The following is a 23,407-nucleotide window of genomic DNA, read 5'->3' on the forward strand; positions in this document are numbered from 1 at the left end:
AGTTTAGTTCTTTAGATAGATATCCTGTACAGTAGATGTTGGACTATTGAAACCATTTCAAGTAAGAGGAAATTGTAATATCAGAAGCACAAATTAAAAATAAATAAATAATAAATAAATAATGAACATTCACAGATAGGGGCATCTGACTGAATCGCCTGACAAATTCCGAGAGAAATGCTAAACCACACATAAACACACTGTAATATTTATGGAAACCAACCATAATATAGGCAATTGCAAGACCATGTATATTTGTTTTAGGACCTATACAGTACCTTATATTGCATTCACAAATTAATATCTCCACCCTGCATGTCTTCATATTATCACAGGGAGTCTGTGATTTTCTTTTACAACACCTACAGTACTTGTTCCTCACACTATGTAAAAAGATGATTCATAAACCAAGTAGCAGTCGTTAAAAAGAAGCACATCAAAAATGTTTTATGAAATACGCATTTTGAACCCTTCAACATTTGTACTCAGTGTATATTCGCGCACGCACGCACGCACGCGCACACACACACACACACACACACACACACACACACACACACACACACACACACACACACACACACACACACACACACACACACACACACGACAGTAGGGGAGAGAGAGAGAGAGAGAGAGAGAGAGAGAGAGAGAGAGAGACGGGTGACTAAAACTAATCTGTGATTAAGGCAGTCTCAAATATTGCAGAGAGGTTTTGGCTCCCAATTCTGGAGACAGACTGCCACAACAGTCTTCAGTTCCCAGCTCTTATTATTCACTGCCGCTTCCTACATTTTTCCCACAGATGACAGAGCAGACGGGAAGATATGAATAGAGATGGCTAACAGAAATGTGAGAATGATGCCACATCAATTAGACATCGTTAGACCCATGATTCATGAACAAAGATAACCCAGAAACAACATTGAGCAGTAAATCCTCTTTGGAAGAAAAAGAAAAGTCCTATTTGGTTTGTGTATCAGTCTTCCACACAATGAATAATCTTTTAACAGGGACCTAAATTTAAAAAAAAGGAAGAAAAAAAAAAAGCACAACTTGAGGGCAAGTTAATTAAGAACGGAAAGCAAAATTGTAGCCTACGTGTCTAATGTGTCAACTGAAGTTATCGCAAAAAAGGGTCTTTTTAAAAGAGAGGCGTGCAGAGACGAGGGAGACGATGGAGGTCCCGCTGAGCTCAACTCTCGTCTCACTTAATTGAGTTCATTCCGACACACAAAGGAAAGTCAATGCAGACACATACAGTATTAGTAGAGATTTCAGAGCCGCGGCTCCTTCAGTGTCTTCCGCAGAGCTCTCTTGAAGGGTTTTGTATGACTTGCATGTCGTGGTGGGGGCCTCGAACACAGAGTTTTAACACCTGCCAGCATGGCAGCCCTAAAGGTACAGCCTCCCCCCCCCCCCCTCTGTGTTGCTTCCCACTGTTATAGCTGCACTCAGTGGGGGGGCTTTGAACAATACCTACACCGCTAAACGGAACTTATATCCACCAGTCCCATTCCTGTACAGCGCGGAGACGGTCACCCCCCCTCCCCCTCCCCTTTTTTTAATTTATTTTTTAGACCCACTCCTGCATGGAACGCTTGCAGTACAGTATGTGGCGCTGCGTGCTCTTCCTCCTGAACTGGAAGACGGTGTAGAGCAGCACCATCATGCACAGCGCCAGGACGCAGGGGATGGCGATGGCCACCGCCTTCTCCGTGCCGCCGGCGCTGTCCAGCTTGATGACGATGTCCACGTCGCCGTTGCCGCCGCCGCCCGCGCTGTCGTAGTGGCGCTCCTCCACCTCCGTGGGGCTCCAGTCCCAGTCGGGGTCGGCGGGCAGGCCGTCGCAGCCCATGAAGTCCCTCAGGATGGACCGGGGGTAGCCGGGCTCCACCCGCAGAAGCTGGTTGTTGAACTTCCAGTACTCCTTGCCCTTGTAGAAGTAGGTGAAGCCTGGATGTGTGTGTGTGTGTGTGTGGGGGGGGGGGGGGGGCACAGCAGAGGGGGTGCATAGGTTTGTTAGACATACTAATATATTCTATATTCGCCAGGTCACGCCGCTCCCGTTCGCGCAACTATCGTCTTTGCATTGACTTTGTGTGTAATCGCGCCGTTCTAACCATCCAAGTCTGAACGCAGCTTAACAGTCCGACAGGCATTAGTCTGACACTCACGACATGCGCGGCGGGAACCGACCCGTGGCCGGGTTAAAACTCACCCCTGGCTCCCGACATGCGTGACAGGTTAAATCTAACCCGTGGCAGGTTAAAACTAACCTGTGGCTTCCTGTGAGGTTATGTTTAGGGTTGGGTTTTGCAGGGTAGGGTGTCGGACTCATGACTGTGGGACTGTTAGTACGTCGGACCAAACACTTCATGCACCCACAGCAGAGTCACTCACACAGCTTTATGGTTGACCGGCAAAGATTTTGCAATTAGCCACGCCAGTGACTAGTTCATGGTGCAGCGGCAGTGTAATAGAATGAGACGTTTGTTCTCAGATCCCAGAACTTGATCAATAGGCCCTTTTCACAGCAGGCATTTTCGATGGGTAAACAAGCACTAACCACAGCTGAAGGCAATAACATTAATTGCGGGTGTCAGTGTTAACTGTTTGCCAGTATGGACAGCTCTTGTACATTTAAACGTATTGTTGTTGGCACACAGAAACACCCCAAATGAAACACGCCCACAATTGACATTGTCACACTGTAACGTTACATATTTCTTTGCACCTGTTTATTATGAGCATGTACAGTAGGCAGAACTGCGTATCTACATTTTAGGTTAACCACAAAACCCTATGATACTTAGTTGCCTGGAGTCCCTGCATGGTCACTATAGGCTCCCTCCTGTTATTGCTCTACACTTATATCTTCGTCAAAATCTACAAGCTACGATCTACAAGCTCACAACGCATCACTAGTCAAAAACACAATGTGTCCTAGGCTTGTAGATCTACTATTTTTGTCAAGATGTTTGCCACTGTCCGTGTTGTTAATATAAGCTTGAACTGTCCTGCTAAATGAGCATAGCGCCTTGTGCATGCAGTGCCAAGTGCCACAGCAGCGCTGTGTGAAAAGGGAGGACTGTGGCGGGGAATGTAGGGCAGATAAGCACAGCTTAAGCAGTTGCAGATACTGTAAATAGGACATACCATTGGCCTTGTCCACAAAGGCTCCCTGTGGAGAATCAGGGATACCCTTCCATACGGTGATGGGTTTTGGATATCCAGGGTCCATTGTCCTCATGTCCTCGTTGTACCGCCAATATCTACAGTGGGATAGAAATACAATGAGCAATGTGAAGGTACACACACACACACACACACACACACACACACACACACACACAATCCCTTTTTTTCCTTTTTTCTTTTACACTCGCAGTTAAAATAATCCCCCTGGATTTTGCTGTGTATGCAAATATGGGTAAAACAAAAGGCACGCAACATTCACACACCGGCAGCTATAAATACACGCAAACACACACAAAACGACAGTGCCGCTTTCCAACACATTGATATCATCACAGTGACATGACACCTAATCCATGTGCAGTGAAGCATCACAAAACATTAAACCAATTCAGACAGATTGCTTCAGACTTCAGTCTCTTTCTGTTGTTCTGCTTCAACAGGATCAGCAACCCAGTTCCAAAATATAATATAATAAGAACAACCTCACAGCCCCCCCAAAAAAACCTTATGTTTCTATGTCAGTCATTCTCAAACATTTTCATGTCAAGGAACCCCAAAAATATATGTAATTCGCCGCTGACCCCCATCTGAAAATATGTTGTTCCAGGGACCGCCCAGAAGCAAAGATTTGAGTTAAAAACGTTTGCTGTGAAAGAATATATATTCAAAGATTTGCGCCACAATTTAACGATATGAGCTTGTAGATCTGCTATTTTTCAATAGCTAAAGTATAACATAAGGAGTCCCTTCCGGTGTGGTTTGGGCTTTATCCTCAGGCCAAAATATGAACTTTGCACACAATCGGCTAGTCGACTACTGTAGATATTAGTCTGGAATCTCTGGAACCTGCAGTTCCAAGGGGCGGATACATTTTTTTTTTAAACGCCTCTGGTGAGGAACCTGACCCATATTTTCATACTCTGCCCTGATTGGTTCCCTACAACCGAGCGGGGCCAGACTAATCTGCTGAGGGCTCTTCCCCCCCCCCCCCCCCCCCCCCCCTGGCAGATTCGTTTGGTTTCCAGGCTATGGCAGGTGAGCCAGGTGGAATTAATTATATAATAACGACCACATTTGGGAGAAAAAAGGGGTAAAAAAATAATTGGCTACTCAAAATGAATAATTATAATAATAAATCTCTGACAACATTGTGAGCTCGTAGATTGGCTATTTTAACTTATACGTTGTATGAGGAAGTGCAGTAGCTTAAGTGGTTAAGTGAACGATTTGTTATTGATGTCTTACAATACAGTAAACATACAGTATAGGAATACACACACACACACACACACACACACACACACACACACACACACACACGATTGCTGTATCAGTCAGAGATTAAATCATGTTTTTTTTTTTTTTTAGATTGACAGGAAGTCCCTTTTTTGTGATTCTGTGCAACAGGAGGCTGAGGGATGCGATGACAGCGTCATGACAAAACGGTCCATGTGCTCTCACCATGAGATCCATAGCCAGATATGATATGATTTATCACAACAGATGAACAAACATCTGAGTCACGTTGATCTGCCCTCCAACTCCCTCGCAGTTGAATGCACACGCAGTACATCAACAACAGATCCTCCGATGCGGGTACGTGGCTTCAGTAATGAACACGTGTATATTCATGAAACAAATTACATAATGAAAGAATACGCCATAATCATAGAGTCAAATCTACACATCAAGGAATTTACCAGCTAAAAAGAAAAAAGGTTATAATAACCTGCATTCCAACTGGCATGAGGGCGTGTAAATATTGACAGGAGAACTTGAACTATTACTTTAATGGAAACGGGCAGTAGCCTTTTGACAGGATCAATGGCTCTGGGGGACACGGTGATAGAATCTGAGCAGCTCTTTGCCACTCCGAGCAGGTGCTGGCCAGGGTTGAATTTGTGACTGATGACGACACTAAACTTCACAGAGAGAGAGGACGTGCAGGGTTTGATTTGCTGACAAAAAGAAGAGAGGATAACCAATCTGCTCTTTCCGCTATTTTGGGGAGAAATACTATTTATAATTTATTTTTTGAGCGGCTCCCATGCACAGCTTTGTGTCTGTGTGTGTGTGTCTGTGTGTGTGTCTGTGTGTGTGTGTGTGTGTGTCTGTCTGTCTGTCTGTCTGTCTGTCTGTCTGTCTGTCTGTCTGTCTGTCTGTCTGTCTGTCTGTCTGTCTGTCTGTCTGTCTGTCTGTCTGTCCGTTTCCGTTTGAGCACGGAATGTGCTCAGCTGATTGGCTGAGCACGGAACGTGATGTATGATGACGTATGATGATAACAGCGCCGCTCACTCGCTCACTTCACACGAGTGTGATTTTTAGTTCCCTTAACTAAAACAAGTTTTACTTAACAATAATAACACCGCTCCCTCCTCCCCCCTCCGGAAACTAACCTGTCTCCTTTGAAGAAGTAAGTCTTGGCCACGTCTTCCCACCAGACGGCCGTTTCAATGCTCTGTGTGGGCATGCCACTCCCGAACAAGGAGATGTCCTGAGGGTAGGTGGGCTGCAGAGTGGTGTCCTTGAACACCCAGAAGTGCTTCCCTGAAAGAAAAGGAAACCATGCACCCGTCGTCAGTCATATCAGTAGCAGCTGGGGACAGAATAAAGTCACAAACTGAGTCCTGAAACTAATATCCACTGGTACACGTTACAACAAGCAAGCACTGCTGGCTCAGAATCTATTCACGTGCTCTGGGGAAAACATCTTGCAGTTCTGCTGATATTCTCTTTTTTCCTGTCTAAGTGTTCATATATACGATATAGTGTGTGTGTATACAGTATACAGTATACAGTGTGTGTATATATATGCTTAGTGCATTGGATGATTGCACTCTCCCACAGTAATAAGGAAAAAAACAACACACATTGGCCATTTTTACACTTTAATTTTACACTCAGTGTTAGGGGGAACTCAATAGCGGGAGGAAGATCCAAAAGAAGCTGTAACAGCTTGGCATGGTATGGGGCAGTATCTCTCTCACAGGCAAGACAGAACTTGAAGTTGTCATCATTGAAGGCCATCTCAATGCAGTGAGATATCGGGATGAGATTCTGGAGCCAGTGGCGATCCTCCAGGATGACAACGCTCGCCCCCACAGAGCCCAAGATCATCACAGAGTATAGCTTACTTCCAGAATTTGGGAGTGGAGGATGGAATGGCCTGCGGCCTGCCGTGAGTCCAGACCTCAACCCATTTGAACACTTGTGGGATCAGCTGGCGTGCTCTACTTGCTGGAGTGACCAACAGAACCATGTTGGATGACTTGCAAGAAAACCTGGTCGAGGAATGGGATGCCATCTCACAGCCAAATGTGGCTAGGTTTGGTGACCAGCATGGTGCCAAGCTGTTGCAGCTGCTTATGGATCTTCCACCTGCTACCGAGTTCCCTAACACTGAGTGTAAAATTAATAAAGTGATACAATATGTGTTGTTTTTTCCTGATTACTGTGGAAGAGTGCAATCATCCAATGCACTGAGCAACTCAAAGGAAGGGTTGAATACCAACCACTTGCCATTTTGCCCATTTTGGCGTTACCTACAGGTTTAGCTGTGTTGCTCATTACACGAACACCCAATCCTTACAATCTATACATCGTTGTAAAGGTGACTAATCAAAGATTGAAATGATATAAAATACAATACCAATTGGTATTATTAAAGTGGAGACATAATGGACCAAACTTAAAGTTTCCGAACTTTTGTTGCTGAGTTTATATATACTGTATACACACACACTGTATGCATATATCATCAAATACCATTTCTATGCATCTGCTGTGTTGTCCTTGCTAACTGTAAGTCGCTCCGGATTAAGAGCATCTACTAAATGCCTAAATTGTAAAATTCTAAATTGTATGCATTATACTAATTTACAAAATATGCGTAGTATGCAGTATTTTACACAATACAATAAATGTCGAGGTCTGAAGGCAATTCCACAGAGACACATACATGATTTATTGACACCACTGTTGCATTTCATTCAGCCTGATCATAAGTGCCTCCGGCAGGGTGAAGACTGAAGAGGGCCACTATGGTATTGCACTTGGACTAAGTACACACACACACACACACACTAACTGCATGGGCAGAATTTCCGAGTTTTTAGACAGGTGGTGGATGGAAAAGAAGCTCCACCCCCGCGGCTGACTTCCGCGACGGACAGATTCCCGGAAACGCTCTCCTCCGCGGCAGTCAGCCGCGGGGGTGGAGCTTCTTTTCCATCCACCAGCTGTCTAAAAACTCGGAAATTACGTAAAATACAGCTTCTTCTGTCCGCGGCTGTCCGCTAAAGTGTGCTTAGGCCCTAACACACACCGAGTTACGCCCCCCCCCCCTGAGGGAATAAATAAAGCATGGGGCATTTTCTGATCCTACTGCGTGACAGATGTCATGTTAATCTGCCTGATGGGCTGTGGACGAACTGGACCCTCAACCCGCTCTGCTAGCATACAGCTATAGTACACACACACACACACACACACACACACACACACACACACACACACACACTCACACACACACACACACACACACGCACACACACACACACACACACACTCACATGCAAACAGCTTCGCAAACAACGGAGCAACCTCACCACGGATACAACTGATTGTGAAGGAAAATAATCAATGCTTGCATAAAATAATCGATCAATAATCTAAATGGTTAAAACACCAACAGATGGACACGACGCATTCAGATTCCACTATAACTGACTATATGCCACAGTCAGTTTTCATGTTGGTTAATAGGGTAACATTGAAGCTACAGTGCATCGCATTGTGACGCACGGTGCAGCTTGTATTGTAGATTTGCTGTTTCTTGTTTCTTACCTTTAAAAAATACAAACTTCCCTTCACTGTTTTCATAGACGGCGTCTATTTTGGAAGGCAGTCCTCTCCAGAAGTAGTTGATCTGCATGGGGTAGCCTGGGACTACCGAGTTGTCGCGCACTCTCCAGAACCACTGGTCCTGTAGAAATGGACATGACTTATGAAGAGGTGTAACAGTTCATCAGATCAATTGATTTAATTAATTATAAAACTCCTCTCATTATATGATATGATATATGATATGATATATGAACCAATGTTTGGTTAAAATTGTGAAAATAGCACACAAGCTTGTAGGTCGGCTATTTTCACTATTTTAAAATGTGTCACAGAGCAGCCTCTCTGAGACTAATTTTCTCTATTTTCAGCCGCACATGTTCATATTGAATTTGAAATGTATGTCATGCTTGTGACTTTCCCCAGTCCCACAGACAGAAGGTGCACATTCTGTTGTGACTGGAATCGCTAATGTGTTTTTGTTTATCTGCACAGGAAGATGCTGTTATATGGGAGCGGCCTGTTGAAGCCTTAGCCGTGTAGTTGGGTGATTGGTGCCTGAAGAGCTTATTGAGAGCTGCCTAGCTGATTGATTAGAACATGGGGAGCATCTTGGGTGGATTGCTATTGTACTTGTGTCTGGTTGATTAGAAGCCAAGGGTGGAGTTGGCAGAGTATATACGTAAGGGGAACAGAACAGCAGGAGTGAAGGCTGCCATGGAGAGAGGTTGAAACTGCCAATTCATTCATTACAATTTAAGTAGTTTGAATTCTGCGTTGCATCTTCTTGTACATTTTTGTTGTCCTGGCCTGGATGCAATTAAAAATCTTTAGTTCTTCTCCAAGCCCATGGCTGCCTCCTGGCCTTTTTTGAATAGTCTGTGTTTTTTACTGACGTTATGCTACATATTAGTCTCCACCTGGCATACTGTACTCAACACTCCTCAATGTTAAACTATGTTATGTTATGTTGAACTAATCATGAATTGAGGATTTTACTGTGCTGGACGGTGTACCAGGGGCAGCGCCTGCCCAAACAGCAAGCGGGGCACGCAGCCGCCTGGGGCGCCAGGTCCATAGGGGCGGCGCTGAAGCACAAAAAAAATATTTTTGAAATAATTAAATAAACAAGAATAAATACACTTTGCACCCCTGTTCTGCTCCTCACAACAACAATGTTGCATTTGCTGCACTATTTGCAAGTGGGGGATATCGTCACACACTTAACCAAACTGGCAACTCCCAAAAAAAGCCCTGTTAGTCTATTGTGTATTGGTTGCTTGGGTCACATGACCAGAAACAGGTACCAGGAAGCAGGTAACAGAATTGTGTAGATACACACAATGTTATGTAACGTAATGGTATGTTATGAGACCAGTCGAGAGAAGTGTGGCTTACTTAATAAATGAATGAAAAGATTTGTGTATGACAGTATGACTCAATGCAAGTTGCACTAACTAATAAGTTATAAGTTAGGCACACAACATTGGCGACGAGGATTAGTGTGGACGTTTGAACGTTAAAAGGAGTTAAAAAGTTACTCTCGGACCAAGATGGACAGTTGGCTCACTTTGTTCTAGTTGTTTGCAGATGGAAAAGGACTAATAATACAAAAAATGGTAAGTCAAAAATAAAATGTATTAAATTCTCCACGAGGATAGATGGTTCTAGAAATCCGACTCCCTGCATTCGCGTGCGTGCGTGCATGTGCGGGGGCGGCCGCTACGGATCTCTTTTGCAGCGCCACCTAGGTCTCAACCGGCCCTGACCAGGGGTCAGGGGGAGCTGGCCTTCCAGCTGTCGGATGATCGCGATCACAAAGTCATAGACCTTTACTTGTTCGCACTTTGCAAGCCCTGTATCTTGGTACGAGCAGCAGGCCCATTCAAGTAGACTAGATAACTAGTGTTGACTAATCATTACAAGTGGCTTTTAGTTTGAAGAGGAAGTCTGTTTCGGTTGTAGCCAAGCTGCCCCATGATAGGTTGTGAAGCTAAGAGAAACCCAACGGCTGTGCCGTTCGTGGAACAAGTTCCTAAATGATCTGAAACCCTTTACCCTTTACCCTCTTCTTTCCTGCCTTGATATCCTTACTCCCCCCACCCTCTTGCTTCTTCCCTTTCTTGTTTTTTCTTGGAAACGATAATAATTGGAAAATAATTTCACCCACTATTTTACTTGACAACTGTGATACGAAAATAAAGTTGATTCGGATGCATCTGTGACTTAGACAATGTACACACTTTGGAAGTAGCCTACATAGAGCACCAAAGTCTGACGTCTGTGGGCCTCATGCGCCAATAAGTTCCTAACTTTTCCTCTTACATTTCTTCCTAAGTGAATTCCTAAGAGAAGTCCAGTCAGATTCATGAAACGTTCTTAAGTAGGCAGAATTGTTCGTAAGCATGTTCTTATGATGATGAATCCAAATCCTCGTAACTTGAAGGGGTGTGCCAGTTCATTCAAATTATCATAGGTAGACGCCCCACATATCCTAATTAGCATCCTAATTACCATAGGGAACCGCCCCACCAATCCCATATAAGGCATTGGGAATTCACTTTCCTACCTGTGTTCACCCAGGTGGGTGTGGTTTTGCATGACTCCATGGCCTTGCCTGCAGTCACACCTGTGTGTGATTGCAGCTCACAGGACCTCACACATAGAAATAAAGTTGAGTGAAGTCAAGAATACCTAAACTAAAGTCTAAATATGGTGGAACACCAGACTCCAAACATTAAAAATCAATAATACTGTGGAGGTACTGAAGTGAACAGAAATTTTCACATTTTCAATATTTCAATATTTTAATATTTTCAATATTCATGAATGTATTTTATTATTTATCTCACAATAGTCAACTGGGGGGGGGGGGGGGGGGGGGTTATGTGGTGGGTATGGTGCGTTTGTTTGGGTTGGGTTGTGAACGCTAAACCAGTGGTTCTCAAACATTTTCATGTCAAGGACCATTCTGCAGACCCCCATATGAAAATATTTTCTGCTAGGGTAATGTTTTGAAGATTTATCAAAATGTTTTGAAAATAGCCGATCTACAAGCTCAAAATGGGCAGTAATGGGACGCGTTTGTGAGCTTGTATATTGGCTATTTTCAAAGTATAAAATGGGATTAAAGTGGTAAAATATTCCATATTTTGCTGTGGACTGCCTGGAACTTCCTCAAGGACCCCTTGAGGTCCTCAGACCAAACTTTGAGCATCATGCAGATGGCGCTGTTTTCCCTTTATGTTTTCAGATTGCACTTAAGAACGGAAAAGGCACCCTAAGAGTGCTCCACAGTGTGCGTAGATTCTGTTCTTACCTACGAACAAATCACAGCTAAGAAAAGATTGAGGGATCCCAAAACCTTCTTAAAAACTTCCTAAGTGGGTCTAAGAACAAATTTCCTCTTAAGAACTTCTTAAGAACGGTTGGCGCATGAGGCCCAGTATTGGTAGAGGGCGCAAATCCACTGGTTCATGTACTTTTTATTTGCATTGTAATCCCCATACAGGGGGATTTTAGACCGCGGCCCTCATATAAGAACTGTGTTTGCAAAATAAACACCCATCCCGGCCGTTTCACTCATATTGATATGAAGAATCAACTGACTGAGAGAAAACACTATTGTTACTGCTACTGAATTAGTTAATTTTCGTTAGAAACAGAATATGAGTGACTGACTGTCGCAAACGATACAGAGACACCTCCCTGACAATAACGCAGAGACAGCTTGTTTATTTGTGGCCCACAATGCTTATATGAAACGATTTTAAGATGACCCCATGTTATTCTCCATAGAGAAATTACTTCCGTGAACCAGACAGAACCAGGGGATGAGCGAGTGACGTCAGGACTTCGGTGCTCTATTAAACATGGAACCTCCATGGCATTAGGTGAGTAGTTCATTGTATAAGTCTCATGCTGGCTCACGCTGGTAAAATCATTATCAAGAACAGCTGCCCAAAAAAACATTAACAGGTAAGCTACAGTACAGTACTGCACACTGTGACATTAAATTGAAGTTGACTTACAGTAGTCTGTTTATCATGCCCTTAAATAGTGCTTGTACTTGGAACTGTTTGGCCGCCGTGCCAATTCTTATAAACATTTGAGTTAATTAGTTGAAGTGGGTCCGCTGTGCACTGTGGTGCTGAACTCTTAACTCCCAATTGTTTTTAATTTGTGTGAGAGAAAACTGCAGTAGCCGAGGCTTGTAAGACCCGCAGTTGCGGGGATGTGTTTGTTTGAAAGCGATGTAACGTCAAGCTTTGATGGATTATTCTATCGCACCAGAATGCATTGTTTCGTACTGTGCACTGTGCTCCACCCCAGGGCCTGGTATTGACTTGTTCCGTACAGTAACAATATCATGAACTATTTTCATTGCCAGGTAAAGTATGTTTGCGCATTACATTGAATAACGACAGAATTAACATTTGCACAAATATATAGTAAGTTCCAAAAACATATTGGTAATGACAATCCTGCTGATATGCCAACATGGGAAGATGAATAAATGTGAATGATTGCATTTGCTCAATTGTGTACGCAGAGGATAGCAAGTATGTATGTAACACATTCGGCACTGACCAACATACCTTGAAAACAAACAGTTCTTGTCGGAGGATGGCCAGGGTGTTGAAGCCTCCATCGCAGATATTGGGTTTGGAGTTGGGGTTGGAAGGCTTGGCCCCCTGGGGCGGGCGGTGGGGCCGAACCTGGCGGTCGTGCTTGCGGGGGTCCGACGGGGGGTGGAAGCGGGGGGGAGGGGCTGTCGGCGGGGGCCTGGTAGGATGTGGAGCCCTTTCTGGTGGACCTGAAGGCAAAAAGATGGACATCAGCTCCTGTATGTAGTTGGTAGTCCAGCATGACAGTGTGTCACAGGTTCGAGTCCCGATCCCGACCAACTTTGCTGTGTGTCTTTCCCTCCATCTCTCTCCCCGTTCCCTGTCTACCTACGTGATCTATCAATAAAGGCAAAAAAAGCCCAAAAAATATATTTAAAAACAACAACGGTGTCTTCGTTCTAGATTCTAGAGGTTAGAGCACTGATTCCCAAACAGTGGCTCAAGAGGTAGAGCAGGTCGTCCAATGATCCATGGGTCGGCGGTTCAAATCCCGGCTCCTCCTGTCTACATGTCGAAGTGTCCTTGGGCAAGACACTGAACCTCAAATTGCTCCCGATGTGCTGGTTGGTACCTTGCATGGCTTCCGCCGCAATCGGTGTGTGAATGTGTGTGTGAATGTAATGCACAATCTATGTAAAGTGCCTTGGATAAAGGCGCTATATAAATGCACCATTTTACCATTTTACCATTTTTACCGTATATCTTCTGGATGCCCTGAAGGTCGTCGTGAGGTAGTTTGAAGTTCTCCGTGTCCATGTACTGGTAGAAGGGGGCCATGATGGCGGTGGGGTCGTTGGAGTGCTCCAGACCGAGCGCGTGGCCCAGCTCGTGAACCGCCACCAAGAACAGGTCATTACCTTAGCGAGGGGAGAGAACAGAGGAGAAGAATGTACTCTCCATTCGTGTGTGTGTGTGTGTGTGTGCGTGCGTGCGCGTGTGTGTCCGCATATCTCAAGAACTGTCCGACTGATCGACCAAGGAAGTGCAGTGCCGAGTGGGAAGTTAAAAATTAGAAATGAATAGAGACGTCACCGGATTTCTCCTCCCATCCACTTGCATTACGTTGCTCAAAAGCGCATGAGGTGATTTTTACGTCTCCCATTCTGGGATGGATTGGGCCCAAACACATGAACGCGCTGGCTGTTGACTATCATTGTGCCATTTGCACGCGTTCACGTATGAAACATAGCGTTCACGTGTCATTGCCCCAATAACATGAACGTGCGCAATGATAGTCAACGGCCCAGCGCTGGCTCGAGCTGGCTGCAATACCAAATTCGCCCACTATGTCCATTTTGCCTCAGGGTTAATTTCCTCTCGGTGACATCTCCATTATATTTATACTCTAAGGGTTGTACAGAAATCTATCTATAAATGTGTCTGTGTCCCATATGGAGATCCACCATGCCATCAAAGTATAGTACTGAAGTCTTAGAATTAGGGTTGTCCCGATCCAATCACGTGATCGGAAATCAAATGATCGGAATCGGATCGGGAGCTAAAACAAAACCGTGATCGGGACATCCCTATAGTATCAATATTATATCCACATCATAATATTAGACTGGATATTGTCTGTTATTTTAGATATTGTACTATTGTGATATGGCATTAAATAAATATCAGATCGGGGAAAAATCGGTATCGGCAGAATCAAATGATCGGATCGGGAGCAAAAAACACGTGATTGGGACAATGAATCCCTACTTAGAATGGCCTCCAAGTGGGTACTGCACTAAGTACTCTGACAACGGGCACTTAAGTGCATATACACGGAGGCATGGCGCGTTCCCAACGGACATCGCCCATGTCTAGTGAAATCAAATGTAAAGGTGACATATACTGTACAGTACAAGATAATAGAAATTGGATACACACACACGCACACACACGCACGCACGCACACACACGCATGCACGCACACACATGCGCGCGCACACACAAGCACACACGCTGGAAACGTTTAGGGACATTGCATTGACTCACATCCATTCGACGTTCCCTGACCTCTAATTACAACCACTGTTTTGAACACGTTCACCCCTTCAGAAAAGACTGATTGCTTTGCTCCTGGAAAGTGCTGTTGTTGACCACGTTATGGCTGTTCTCAAGGAACGCTCATCCAATCAGCGTCACACTCGACAGAGTCGACACTGCACTGTCGACATTGTATCCAAGTGTGACAGTGTTAACCTTGAGCCTGACCCTAACTCAGTCGTTCCCAAACTTTTTCATGTCAATGACCCCCACATTTGACACTAATTAGCCCGTGGACCCCCATTTGAAACGATATGCCAGGGACCCCCATATAAGAGAAGATTTTTACCTGCTCTAGCAGTGATTCTCAACCCGTTTAATTTCAAGGACCCCCAGTTTCAAGATTCAAGATTCAAGATTCAAGAATTTATTTGCCATGTCAACAAGTTGATAGGAATTTGTCTTGGTTCATACTCAACATATACAGACAACCATAGTACAAAAACAAAAAGGACAATACAATACAAAAACCAGCAGCATAGGGAATTACATTCAGTTTTTAAAGTGCAATATGCATATTGCTACATACATACATCTAGTTCAGATGTCTAATGGCTACGAGGTAAGTGCTATCTCTGAAGCGAGATGTTGAGCTCTTGATGCTTCTATATCTCCTGCCTGATGGGAGGAGATTGAAGAGGTAATGTGCAGGATGAGAGTTGTCTGCAATGATTTTTTTTGCCTTCCTAATTATTCTGGTGGAATAGAGTGAGGAAAGTGTAGGGAGGCTACATCCAATGGTTTTTGATGCGCGACGTACTACTCTTTCCAGCTTTGATTTGTCTTGAGAGGTTGTGTGACTAAACCAGACAAGCATGGAGAAGGTAAGAAGTTAACACTTTCAACGTGCATATTAGTCTACTGACCCCCATTTAATGGCATCTCTATCTCTGGGACCCCTATTTATATTGTAAAATGTATGTATGCAGGGCTTAGACTTAAACTGAGACAGCTTGAGAGAAAGAAAGGTATGTCGACATACAGTACATTCAGCCAGTGAATCAAATAGCCTGTCCACCTGAACCTAATGTCAGGTGCAGGGTAAAAGCACGAGTCAGCGCCGCCGCATGAGAATAATAAATAGCATACTCACACATTCCTCATCTAATTCTGGGTATTTTTTTGCTGTGCATGTATACTGTACATACAGCTGCATGCGCACGAGCTCACACACACACACACACACACACGCACGCACACGCACACACACGCACACACATGTCATACTATGGTCACTCAGCATTTAGCTGATAGCATCAGCTTGATTTAGGTATATACCGCGTCTGTGCAACGGTGCAGCATGTGACTGAAGATGGCCTCAGGAGATTGCTGCCCTTTAAAACATGATATCCAGCGTGGCTGCGAGCAGCAGCGCTGCATAGAACAACCGCTGCCTCTCTGCCAGCGGCCGCTAAAAGGTTACACCCCCTCGCCCAGGGCTGGGCAATATGACTTCAAATCAATACTGTATCACCATTATTCCACACCTTTTCCTTGATTATGATTAATAAATATATATATATATATATATATATATATATATATATATATATATATATATATATATATATATATACAGACAGACAGACAGACATTCTTTGTAGATTCGTTGATATAAGAAATATACAATATAAAAACTAAATTATTTGATGAACCTACATAAACAATAGCAAGTTGGTTATTGGTTTTAAATGTCAGTTTTGATAATTTGGGGTTAATTACCCAGCCCTATACCCCCTCCTCTTCCTCTGCCAGCGTTGCCGCCACAACTCTCTGCCTTCTTCCAGCTAACCCAAAAGCCTCTAGGAACAACACCACCACCCACGGGAGAGAGCGAGGCCTGAGCTACCATTAGCATACATGTCAACATGCAACATTTACATGTGCACTACCGTGAAAGCCCATTAAAGGCTGCACACAGTGTTTCAAACACAAGTAAAAAAGGGATTTTTTTTTCTCCCGGAATCCCGTACGGGCTCTAAGCGCACTAGCGGCAGCTTGCCATATGGGACACTGGACAGGAATTTGACTCGGGGAATCTGAGACAATTACCGTTGGAGAGAGAGATAGAGAGAGAGAGAGAACAAAAGAGACAGGGGTTGGGGTGGGGGTGAATTGATATACTGTGGGTGGCAGGAGGACAAAAATGATGATGACAGGAAACAAACAAACACGCTATAGCTATTACCATCTCTCGCTGACAGCCGCCGCGCGTGGAATAGAAGTGTGAGCGGAGCATTAGCGGAGCATGTGGTATTTGCGAGCGCGGAGGTTGAAGCAGCCTCGTGGCGCTCTGACAAGCAAGCGAGGTAATTAAAGTGGTTGTGGATACACGGAGAGCCGAGAGAGGGAGCATTTCATTAGCCTCTCTGTGGCTCCATGGTGTGCGTCCACCTTGGGGGGGACGGGGTGAAGTGGTAAGAGGCCTACTCTTTGGCCAAACCATTCAAACATTGTACGGTACAGTAAAAATATAAACAAAAAAGTCATTAATTGACTGGCCCCCTACCCTTCTGATGAGGCGATGAGGGGTGGCAGGAACCGATTGAGCAGGTTGATTGGTTGACCTCCTGTGTACTGTACTGTATGTGAGGAGCAGTCCAAAAGGGCTGACTGACACTAAACAATGTGATTTTGAGGGAGGCAACTGCTGTCTAATAAGCTGGTGTCTACTCTGGATATTCCCATCTAACTGTCTACTAAGATACTGCATAGTTAGCACAATCCCTCCCGCCACAAGGGGAGGCCAGTGCCAGTCAAATGTACAAAATACCAAAGTAGAAGAAGAGATCCTCCAACAACCAAGGACTGTCTAAAGAGGACGAGACGCGAAGACCGTACGGGCGACGCCATGTTGCTCCATGGTGCTCCATGGAAGGAAAGAAACATGCGCAGTTGAAGTGCAGCCCCCCGGCCCACTGTGTCCACACACAGTGTTGGCAGCGTAGGAACCGTAATGGAGGAGTTATCGACCGCGCGATGTAAGCATAGAGAATAATAACCTTCCAAAAACTTTGGATCATTTTGAGCAGAAAAGGTTGTAATAAGCGGGCACGCATGCACGTTGGACATGTGAGTAAACCGGATTAAATTACATTAAAGAAAGACAGACTTTTACGTTCTGGCACAGGCGGGGGTGGAGAATAGAATATAGCACGGAACCCCACGTTCCTGGCATTTAATCGGTTTAGTTAGTTAGGTTAACACTAGAGGGAGTATAAATAATGAGTATAAATAATGATCTGGTGCCACCCACATATAGAACAAATATGGGTAAATTCACTTTCCACAGCACTGCCACTCAGGTGTGGAATGCCCTGCCCCCTTCCCTCAAAACAAACAAATCACTGGCTTCCTTTAAAACCGCTCTGAAAAATCACCTATCAATGTCAGCGGGTCAAAAGGAGGGAAGATGACTGCCCAACCTCCCTATACCCCCTCCCTATACCCCCTATACAACCTCCCTATACACCCCTCCGAGTGATTTATTTGTATTTTGATTTTTGAGTGGTGTAAACCACTCCTACGACTGGCTTTGTTAGTTTACGTGTCTGTCTGTCTGTCTGTCTGTCTGTCTGTTCGTACCAAAAAATGAGCATGGTTGCTACGGTCACCCAGTTCACCCGGGTGTGATTTCATTACGTCAGACATTACGTCAGACCACAGCTGATCAGGCTATATAAGACCTTACACCACTCAGTTCACACGGGTGTGATTTTATGTGTACTTCCACCTGTACATAGTTATCATGTTTTTGAGATATCTCGATTATTGTCATCATTGTGTTGTGAATGAATGCATGGCACCCGAATGGAAACAAGACCGCAAGGTCTTTTTTTCCCGGTGCTATCCTTTTGGATCAATGTGCTTTGACTGTACCATGTACTGTTTTGCATTTGTTATTGTCTAATAAAATAATCAATCAATCAATCAATAGTGTGCCTTTTGATACGGTTGAGGAATGTAGGCTCTAATTGATCCATTTTTGCAATGGTTACTGTATAATGAAACGTTAGGGCCCACTGCAACATGTTGCCCCCTCTGTGGCCAGACCGCTGCTCTTCCACGGTTCCTCTTTAACACTACCCTGTTGTGTTTACAGTGGTGACCACTAGCTACAGCCTACACAGCACTGCATTAACAGTACACAACGTAACACTACGGTACTCAACATGTACATCCATACAGTTTGTTTCTAGGCCTACGTATCTTTTTTTTTTTTTTTTTATGTTTTTTTTTTTTGGCTTTCGCCTTTATTCCATATCTTTCTATGGAGGGACAGACAGTAGGCTGACAGGAAATGGGGAGAGAGATGGGGGGAAGACATGCAGTAAAGGCTGTCGGGATCGGGAGTCGAACCCACGGCACACTGCCAGACTGGATTACCAGCCAAGGTGCCTGGACCACTGAGCCATGGCCCAGGCCAGGCCTACGTATCTTAACCCATTTAGGCCTGACCTCAACATTTTTAAAAATTATTCAAAATCCCATAAATATTCTCGCGATTTTTCAAAAATAGCAGACCTACAAGTTCATAGCGCGCCACTCGGTGGCGCGCTATGAGCTTGTAGATCTGCTATTTTTCAATAGCTAAAGCATTACATAATGCTTAAAACACCAAAAGGGGTTCCCGCCCAGAATGGGTTAATAACATCAATTTGATGGGCTAAATTGCTACAGTCATTGGATTTTTTTTTGTGCTTCCATGTAGAATTCTCTTGGAACCTACGATTGAGCTATCACATTCACTATAAACCAAAGAGAAAGTATAAGCAGGATAGGAGCGTTTTTGGAAAAATGTCGCAAGTTGCATTTCTTCCTCAGGCCTAGTGGGAATATGCATGCATGCACAGTTTCACCGCAATCGGACGCTGTGTTCATGATTTACGGCATTTTGTACAAAACGGGCCACTCCTGAAAACTTTGGAAGCGAATCGTAGCCAATCAGCATGGATTATGAGAAATCAAACAGACCCGCCTCATCACATGACTATAGAGATCATGTGTACCAATTTGCGGGATATTTGGATAAAATCTGAAGGAGTAATATAAAACAAATGTGTTTTACATAAGTCAGCCTCCTGGTGGCGCTATAATGAGTATATGTGAAAAATGCAGGTCAAAGGTTTGTCCTTTGCCTCTAGGGTTTACATGCACACTAGTGTACATGTAAACGTTTTACACAGATCAGTGCCGTTATAGGTAAAAACAGGAATGGGCAAGTTATAGCACCACTATGATAGCCTGGCTAATAAGCCAGACTCAAATCACACTGTCGTGTGGTATTTGAGTCTGGAGATGCTGTGTATGGATCTTGTTTCCTGGGGGGCGGGTTCAAAAATGTTCTCTTTGACGCAATTGGTCAGAGCTACTGTCAGTCAAAGGTCTCAAGCATTGAACGTCACTGTACCAAAGCCCGCCCATATTGCATACCGTGTCCCGATTGGCTACACCAGTTCTCTGGTGTAGGAAATGGGCGTACAATTGAGCCTCTCCAGACCGTAATCCGCCGGCAGGCAATTTTCTTTTTGGTCTGGCTTATTAGCCAGGCTACCACTATGAGGCTGATGAGTACATTTTCAAGTGGCATTTCTTCCTCGGCATAGTGGGAATGTGCATGAAAGATTTCCCTCAAACTGCACTCTGTGTTCATGATTTGAGGCACTTCTTAGCCAATGGGGATAGTGGATAGGTCCGTGTTGATCACATGACTATAGAGATGGTGTATACCGATTTGCGTGATGTATTGTATAGATCAAATGTGTAATGAGTAATAAGAAATGTGTTTTGCAAAAATCTGCCTCATGGCAGAGGTTCGTCGTTGGCATCGACTGGGCCAACGGTGCCGGAGATTAGCTGTACGCGGACGGACGGACACACGGACGGACACACACACACTGCTAAACATACTCTCCCCATGCCTTCGGCTGGTGGAGACAATAACATGACATAAAATAGTGTCCGTTTCGACACAGTCATCTAAACTAAAGAATTCTCCATATGAATAATAAAAACAATTTCTGCATTCTTCATTTTTGAGTGGTGCTAGCCACTCCTATAGACATCCTGGCAATGTCTGTCCATCTGAGTACGGAAATAGCATTTGTTGACCACCAAGTGTCACTGTTGCGCAGCCTAACACACACACACACACACACACACACACACACACATACACACGCAGAGGCCAGGGAGGAGGGCTTGTACTACAGCACGAGTACAGTACAGCACCACTCACTTCAGACTGGTCTGATTTTTTTTTCCCAGCGTACCTCCTGCTCTGCAAAATCTTCTGTCTTTGTTCGTTATCTATACTTTCCATTAGCTGATATCTACTCTCTCCCGTTCCTTTGCTATCTCACTGACTAAATGCACCGTTCTCTTTCTCTCCTTGTCCTTCACTTGTCTTCCTCCACCGCTGTCTCCACCTCCTCTTCCTCCCACTTGATTAAAGGACCATACCGGTGTTCTGGCCTGCTTGTCTTTATTGACGACCTCTCACTGTCTCACTGCCAACCATTTGCCGTGGTTTGTTTGGTCTTCGAGGAAGCCAAAGTTTTCCCATTCATTTCAGTGACAGTACAGTATGAAAATCAACTTGCAAAGATAACTTGCTTGACCCTTCCCCTCCCTTATAATTTATTCTTTCTATCCCTCTTATAGCATTCATCCACCTTCTCTCTCACATATCATCTCAGTTTGCAGGTTCGTTGTCTCCCCCAACACGCACGCACGCATGCACGCACGCACGCACGCACGCACGCACGCACGCACGCACGCACGCACGCACGCACGCACGCACGCACGCACGCACGCACACACACACACACACACACACACACACACACACACACACACACTATATTGCAAGTGGGCCCCCAAATAATTTGCAAAACACTAAGATTTTGCAGTAACATTCTTTAAAACCTCGCCAAATGAGTTCCCATTGTGATATAAATAGGAAACTTAAACTATACTTCTGCATTATTTTTTTCTCCTTTGTACATTGAGAGTTTATATTTGTTGATGATATTTAACTATTCCTGTGTTAATTTGATGCTATGTTGATGAATTGATTACATAGGACCCACAGTGGAAACAAGTCCCTGCGGGACCTTTTCATGTTACTGTATCCTTTTAGCCTAAAATGTCTGACGGTGACTGTACAGTACCTTGTGCTGTTTACATTTCTGACAATCAATCAATCAATCAATCAATCCCCCCATTCCTCCCTCCATCCCTGCGATACGTACCATCGTGATTGGGGTTCCCCAGGGTCCAGGGCTCGTCGGAGTCGAAGTGCGTGTCGCCCCCGATGCCGGGCCCCGGGAAGTAGGCGTGGGCGAGGAAGCCGCCCTCGCCGTCGAAGGGCGAGCTGTCGCCGTGGAAACCCGAGGCGAAGATGATGGTGATGTCGACGTCGCGCCGGCCGCTCTCCAGGGCGCTGTAGGGCACGGCCTCGAAGCGCAGCGGAGTCACGCCCTGCCACACGTCGAAGGCCCGCCGGATGGCACTGTGGGTCTCCTGGGGCCCCACCTTCGGCGTGACGTTCTTGATGCTGCGGGGTGGGGGGGAGGACGAGGGGGGTGGGGGGGGCAGAGGGGGGGGGGGGGTTAGTCACGGCTGAGCAGGTCATGAGCTGTGTGTACGGCGGCAGTGGTGGAAAGTAACTAAGTACATTTACTTAAGTAAAATGTTTAGGTATTTCCAATACTTTTACATCTACTCCACTACATCTCAGATCCAAATATTGTACTTTTACTCCACTACAATTATTTAAAAACTTTAGTTGCTAGTTACTATTTTGATTATTATTAGAAACCACTTCTTTTAACCACTTCCACTTCAGCCCTACATTCTCTGGCAATTGAACATCACCAATCTACAAGCTCACAAAGGTTGTAGATCTGCTATTTTCAAAAGATGTTATATAGAGAAGCATAATATAATCGGTAGCGTATCGGAATCGGCCATATCGGTATCGTATCGGCCTCAGAATAACCCAGATTATTTTCATCGATATTGATGACGCAATAATAATGTGACCGTCAATGGCTAAATTCTATACATTTAATTTGTGTACTCATCTCATTCAGTATAAGTAGTCATTCAGTAGTGAAAACAGACACTTGGAAAAAAGAGTTTCCATTGTGGTCCTCTGTTAATAATCGGAGATCGGATATCATTTCATAATCGTGCACGCCTAATTTTATACATTTGAAAACTCGAAATGAGACATTCTGCACAATGAGTATACTTTCTACTTTTGGTACTCTAAGTACATTTTGATGCCAATACTTTCGTCCTTTTACTCAAGTAAATTTTGAATTCCGGACTTTTACTTAGTAACGGAGTAATTCTACATTGGAGTATTGATACTTTTACTTAATTAAGTAACTAAATTTATTTATTTTTTTAAAACATTTTTTGTGGCATTCGCCTTTATTTTATATTTTTTATGGAGGGACAGACAGTAGGCTGACAGGAGATGGGGAGAGAGATGGGGGGTGACATGCAGTAAAGGCCGTCGGGATCGGGAGTCGAACCCGCGGCACACTGCCAGACTGGATTACCAGCCAAGGTGCCTGGACCGCTGAGCCACGGCCCAGGCCATTAAGTAACTAAATTGAGTACTTTCTCCACCACTGCACGGAGGCAGAGCGGTGGACAATCCCCAGGGTGATTTGTTGAGCTTTATT

General features: G+C 44.5%; 2 protein-coding genes across 2 annotated transcripts in view; one reads left to right on the forward strand and one right to left on the reverse strand.

Annotated features, from left to right (window-relative positions):
* Positions 1-1,576: 1,576 nt before the first annotated feature.
* The window catches only part of mmp16b (matrix metallopeptidase 16b (membrane-inserted)), a gene marked incomplete at both ends in the record, with an annotated part of 27,703 nt that continues 5,872 nt past the window's right edge, over positions 1,577-23,407 (reverse strand). The window contains 7 exons of the mRNA XM_079488736.1: positions 1,577-1,956; positions 3,160-3,275; positions 5,598-5,748; positions 8,047-8,185; positions 12,642-12,859; positions 13,367-13,528; positions 21,962-22,266. Of these exons, the coding sequence (XP_079344862.1) occupies positions 1,577-1,956; positions 3,160-3,275; positions 5,598-5,748; positions 8,047-8,185; positions 12,642-12,859; positions 13,367-13,528; positions 21,962-22,266 (1,471 nt within the window). The remainder of the gene's footprint in view (positions 1,957-3,159; positions 3,276-5,597; positions 5,749-8,046; positions 8,186-12,641; positions 12,860-13,366; positions 13,529-21,961; positions 22,267-23,407) is intronic.
* egfra (epidermal growth factor receptor a (erythroblastic leukemia viral (v-erb-b) oncogene homolog, avian)) overlaps positions 11,847-23,407 on the forward strand; it is an 81,833-nt gene continuing 70,272 nt past the window's right edge. The window contains exon 1 of the mRNA XM_079488729.1: positions 11,847-11,936. Coding sequence (XP_079344855.1) covers positions 11,927-11,936 — 10 coding nt within the window. The 5' untranslated portion in view covers positions 11,847-11,926. The remainder of the gene's footprint in view (positions 11,937-23,407) is intronic.

The sequence above is a fragment of the Electrona antarctica genome, assembly GCF_951216825.1.
Source record: "Electrona antarctica genome assembly, chromosome: 19".
In the NCBI taxonomy this organism is placed as follows: Eukaryota; Metazoa; Chordata; class Actinopteri; order Myctophiformes; family Myctophidae; genus Electrona; species Electrona antarctica.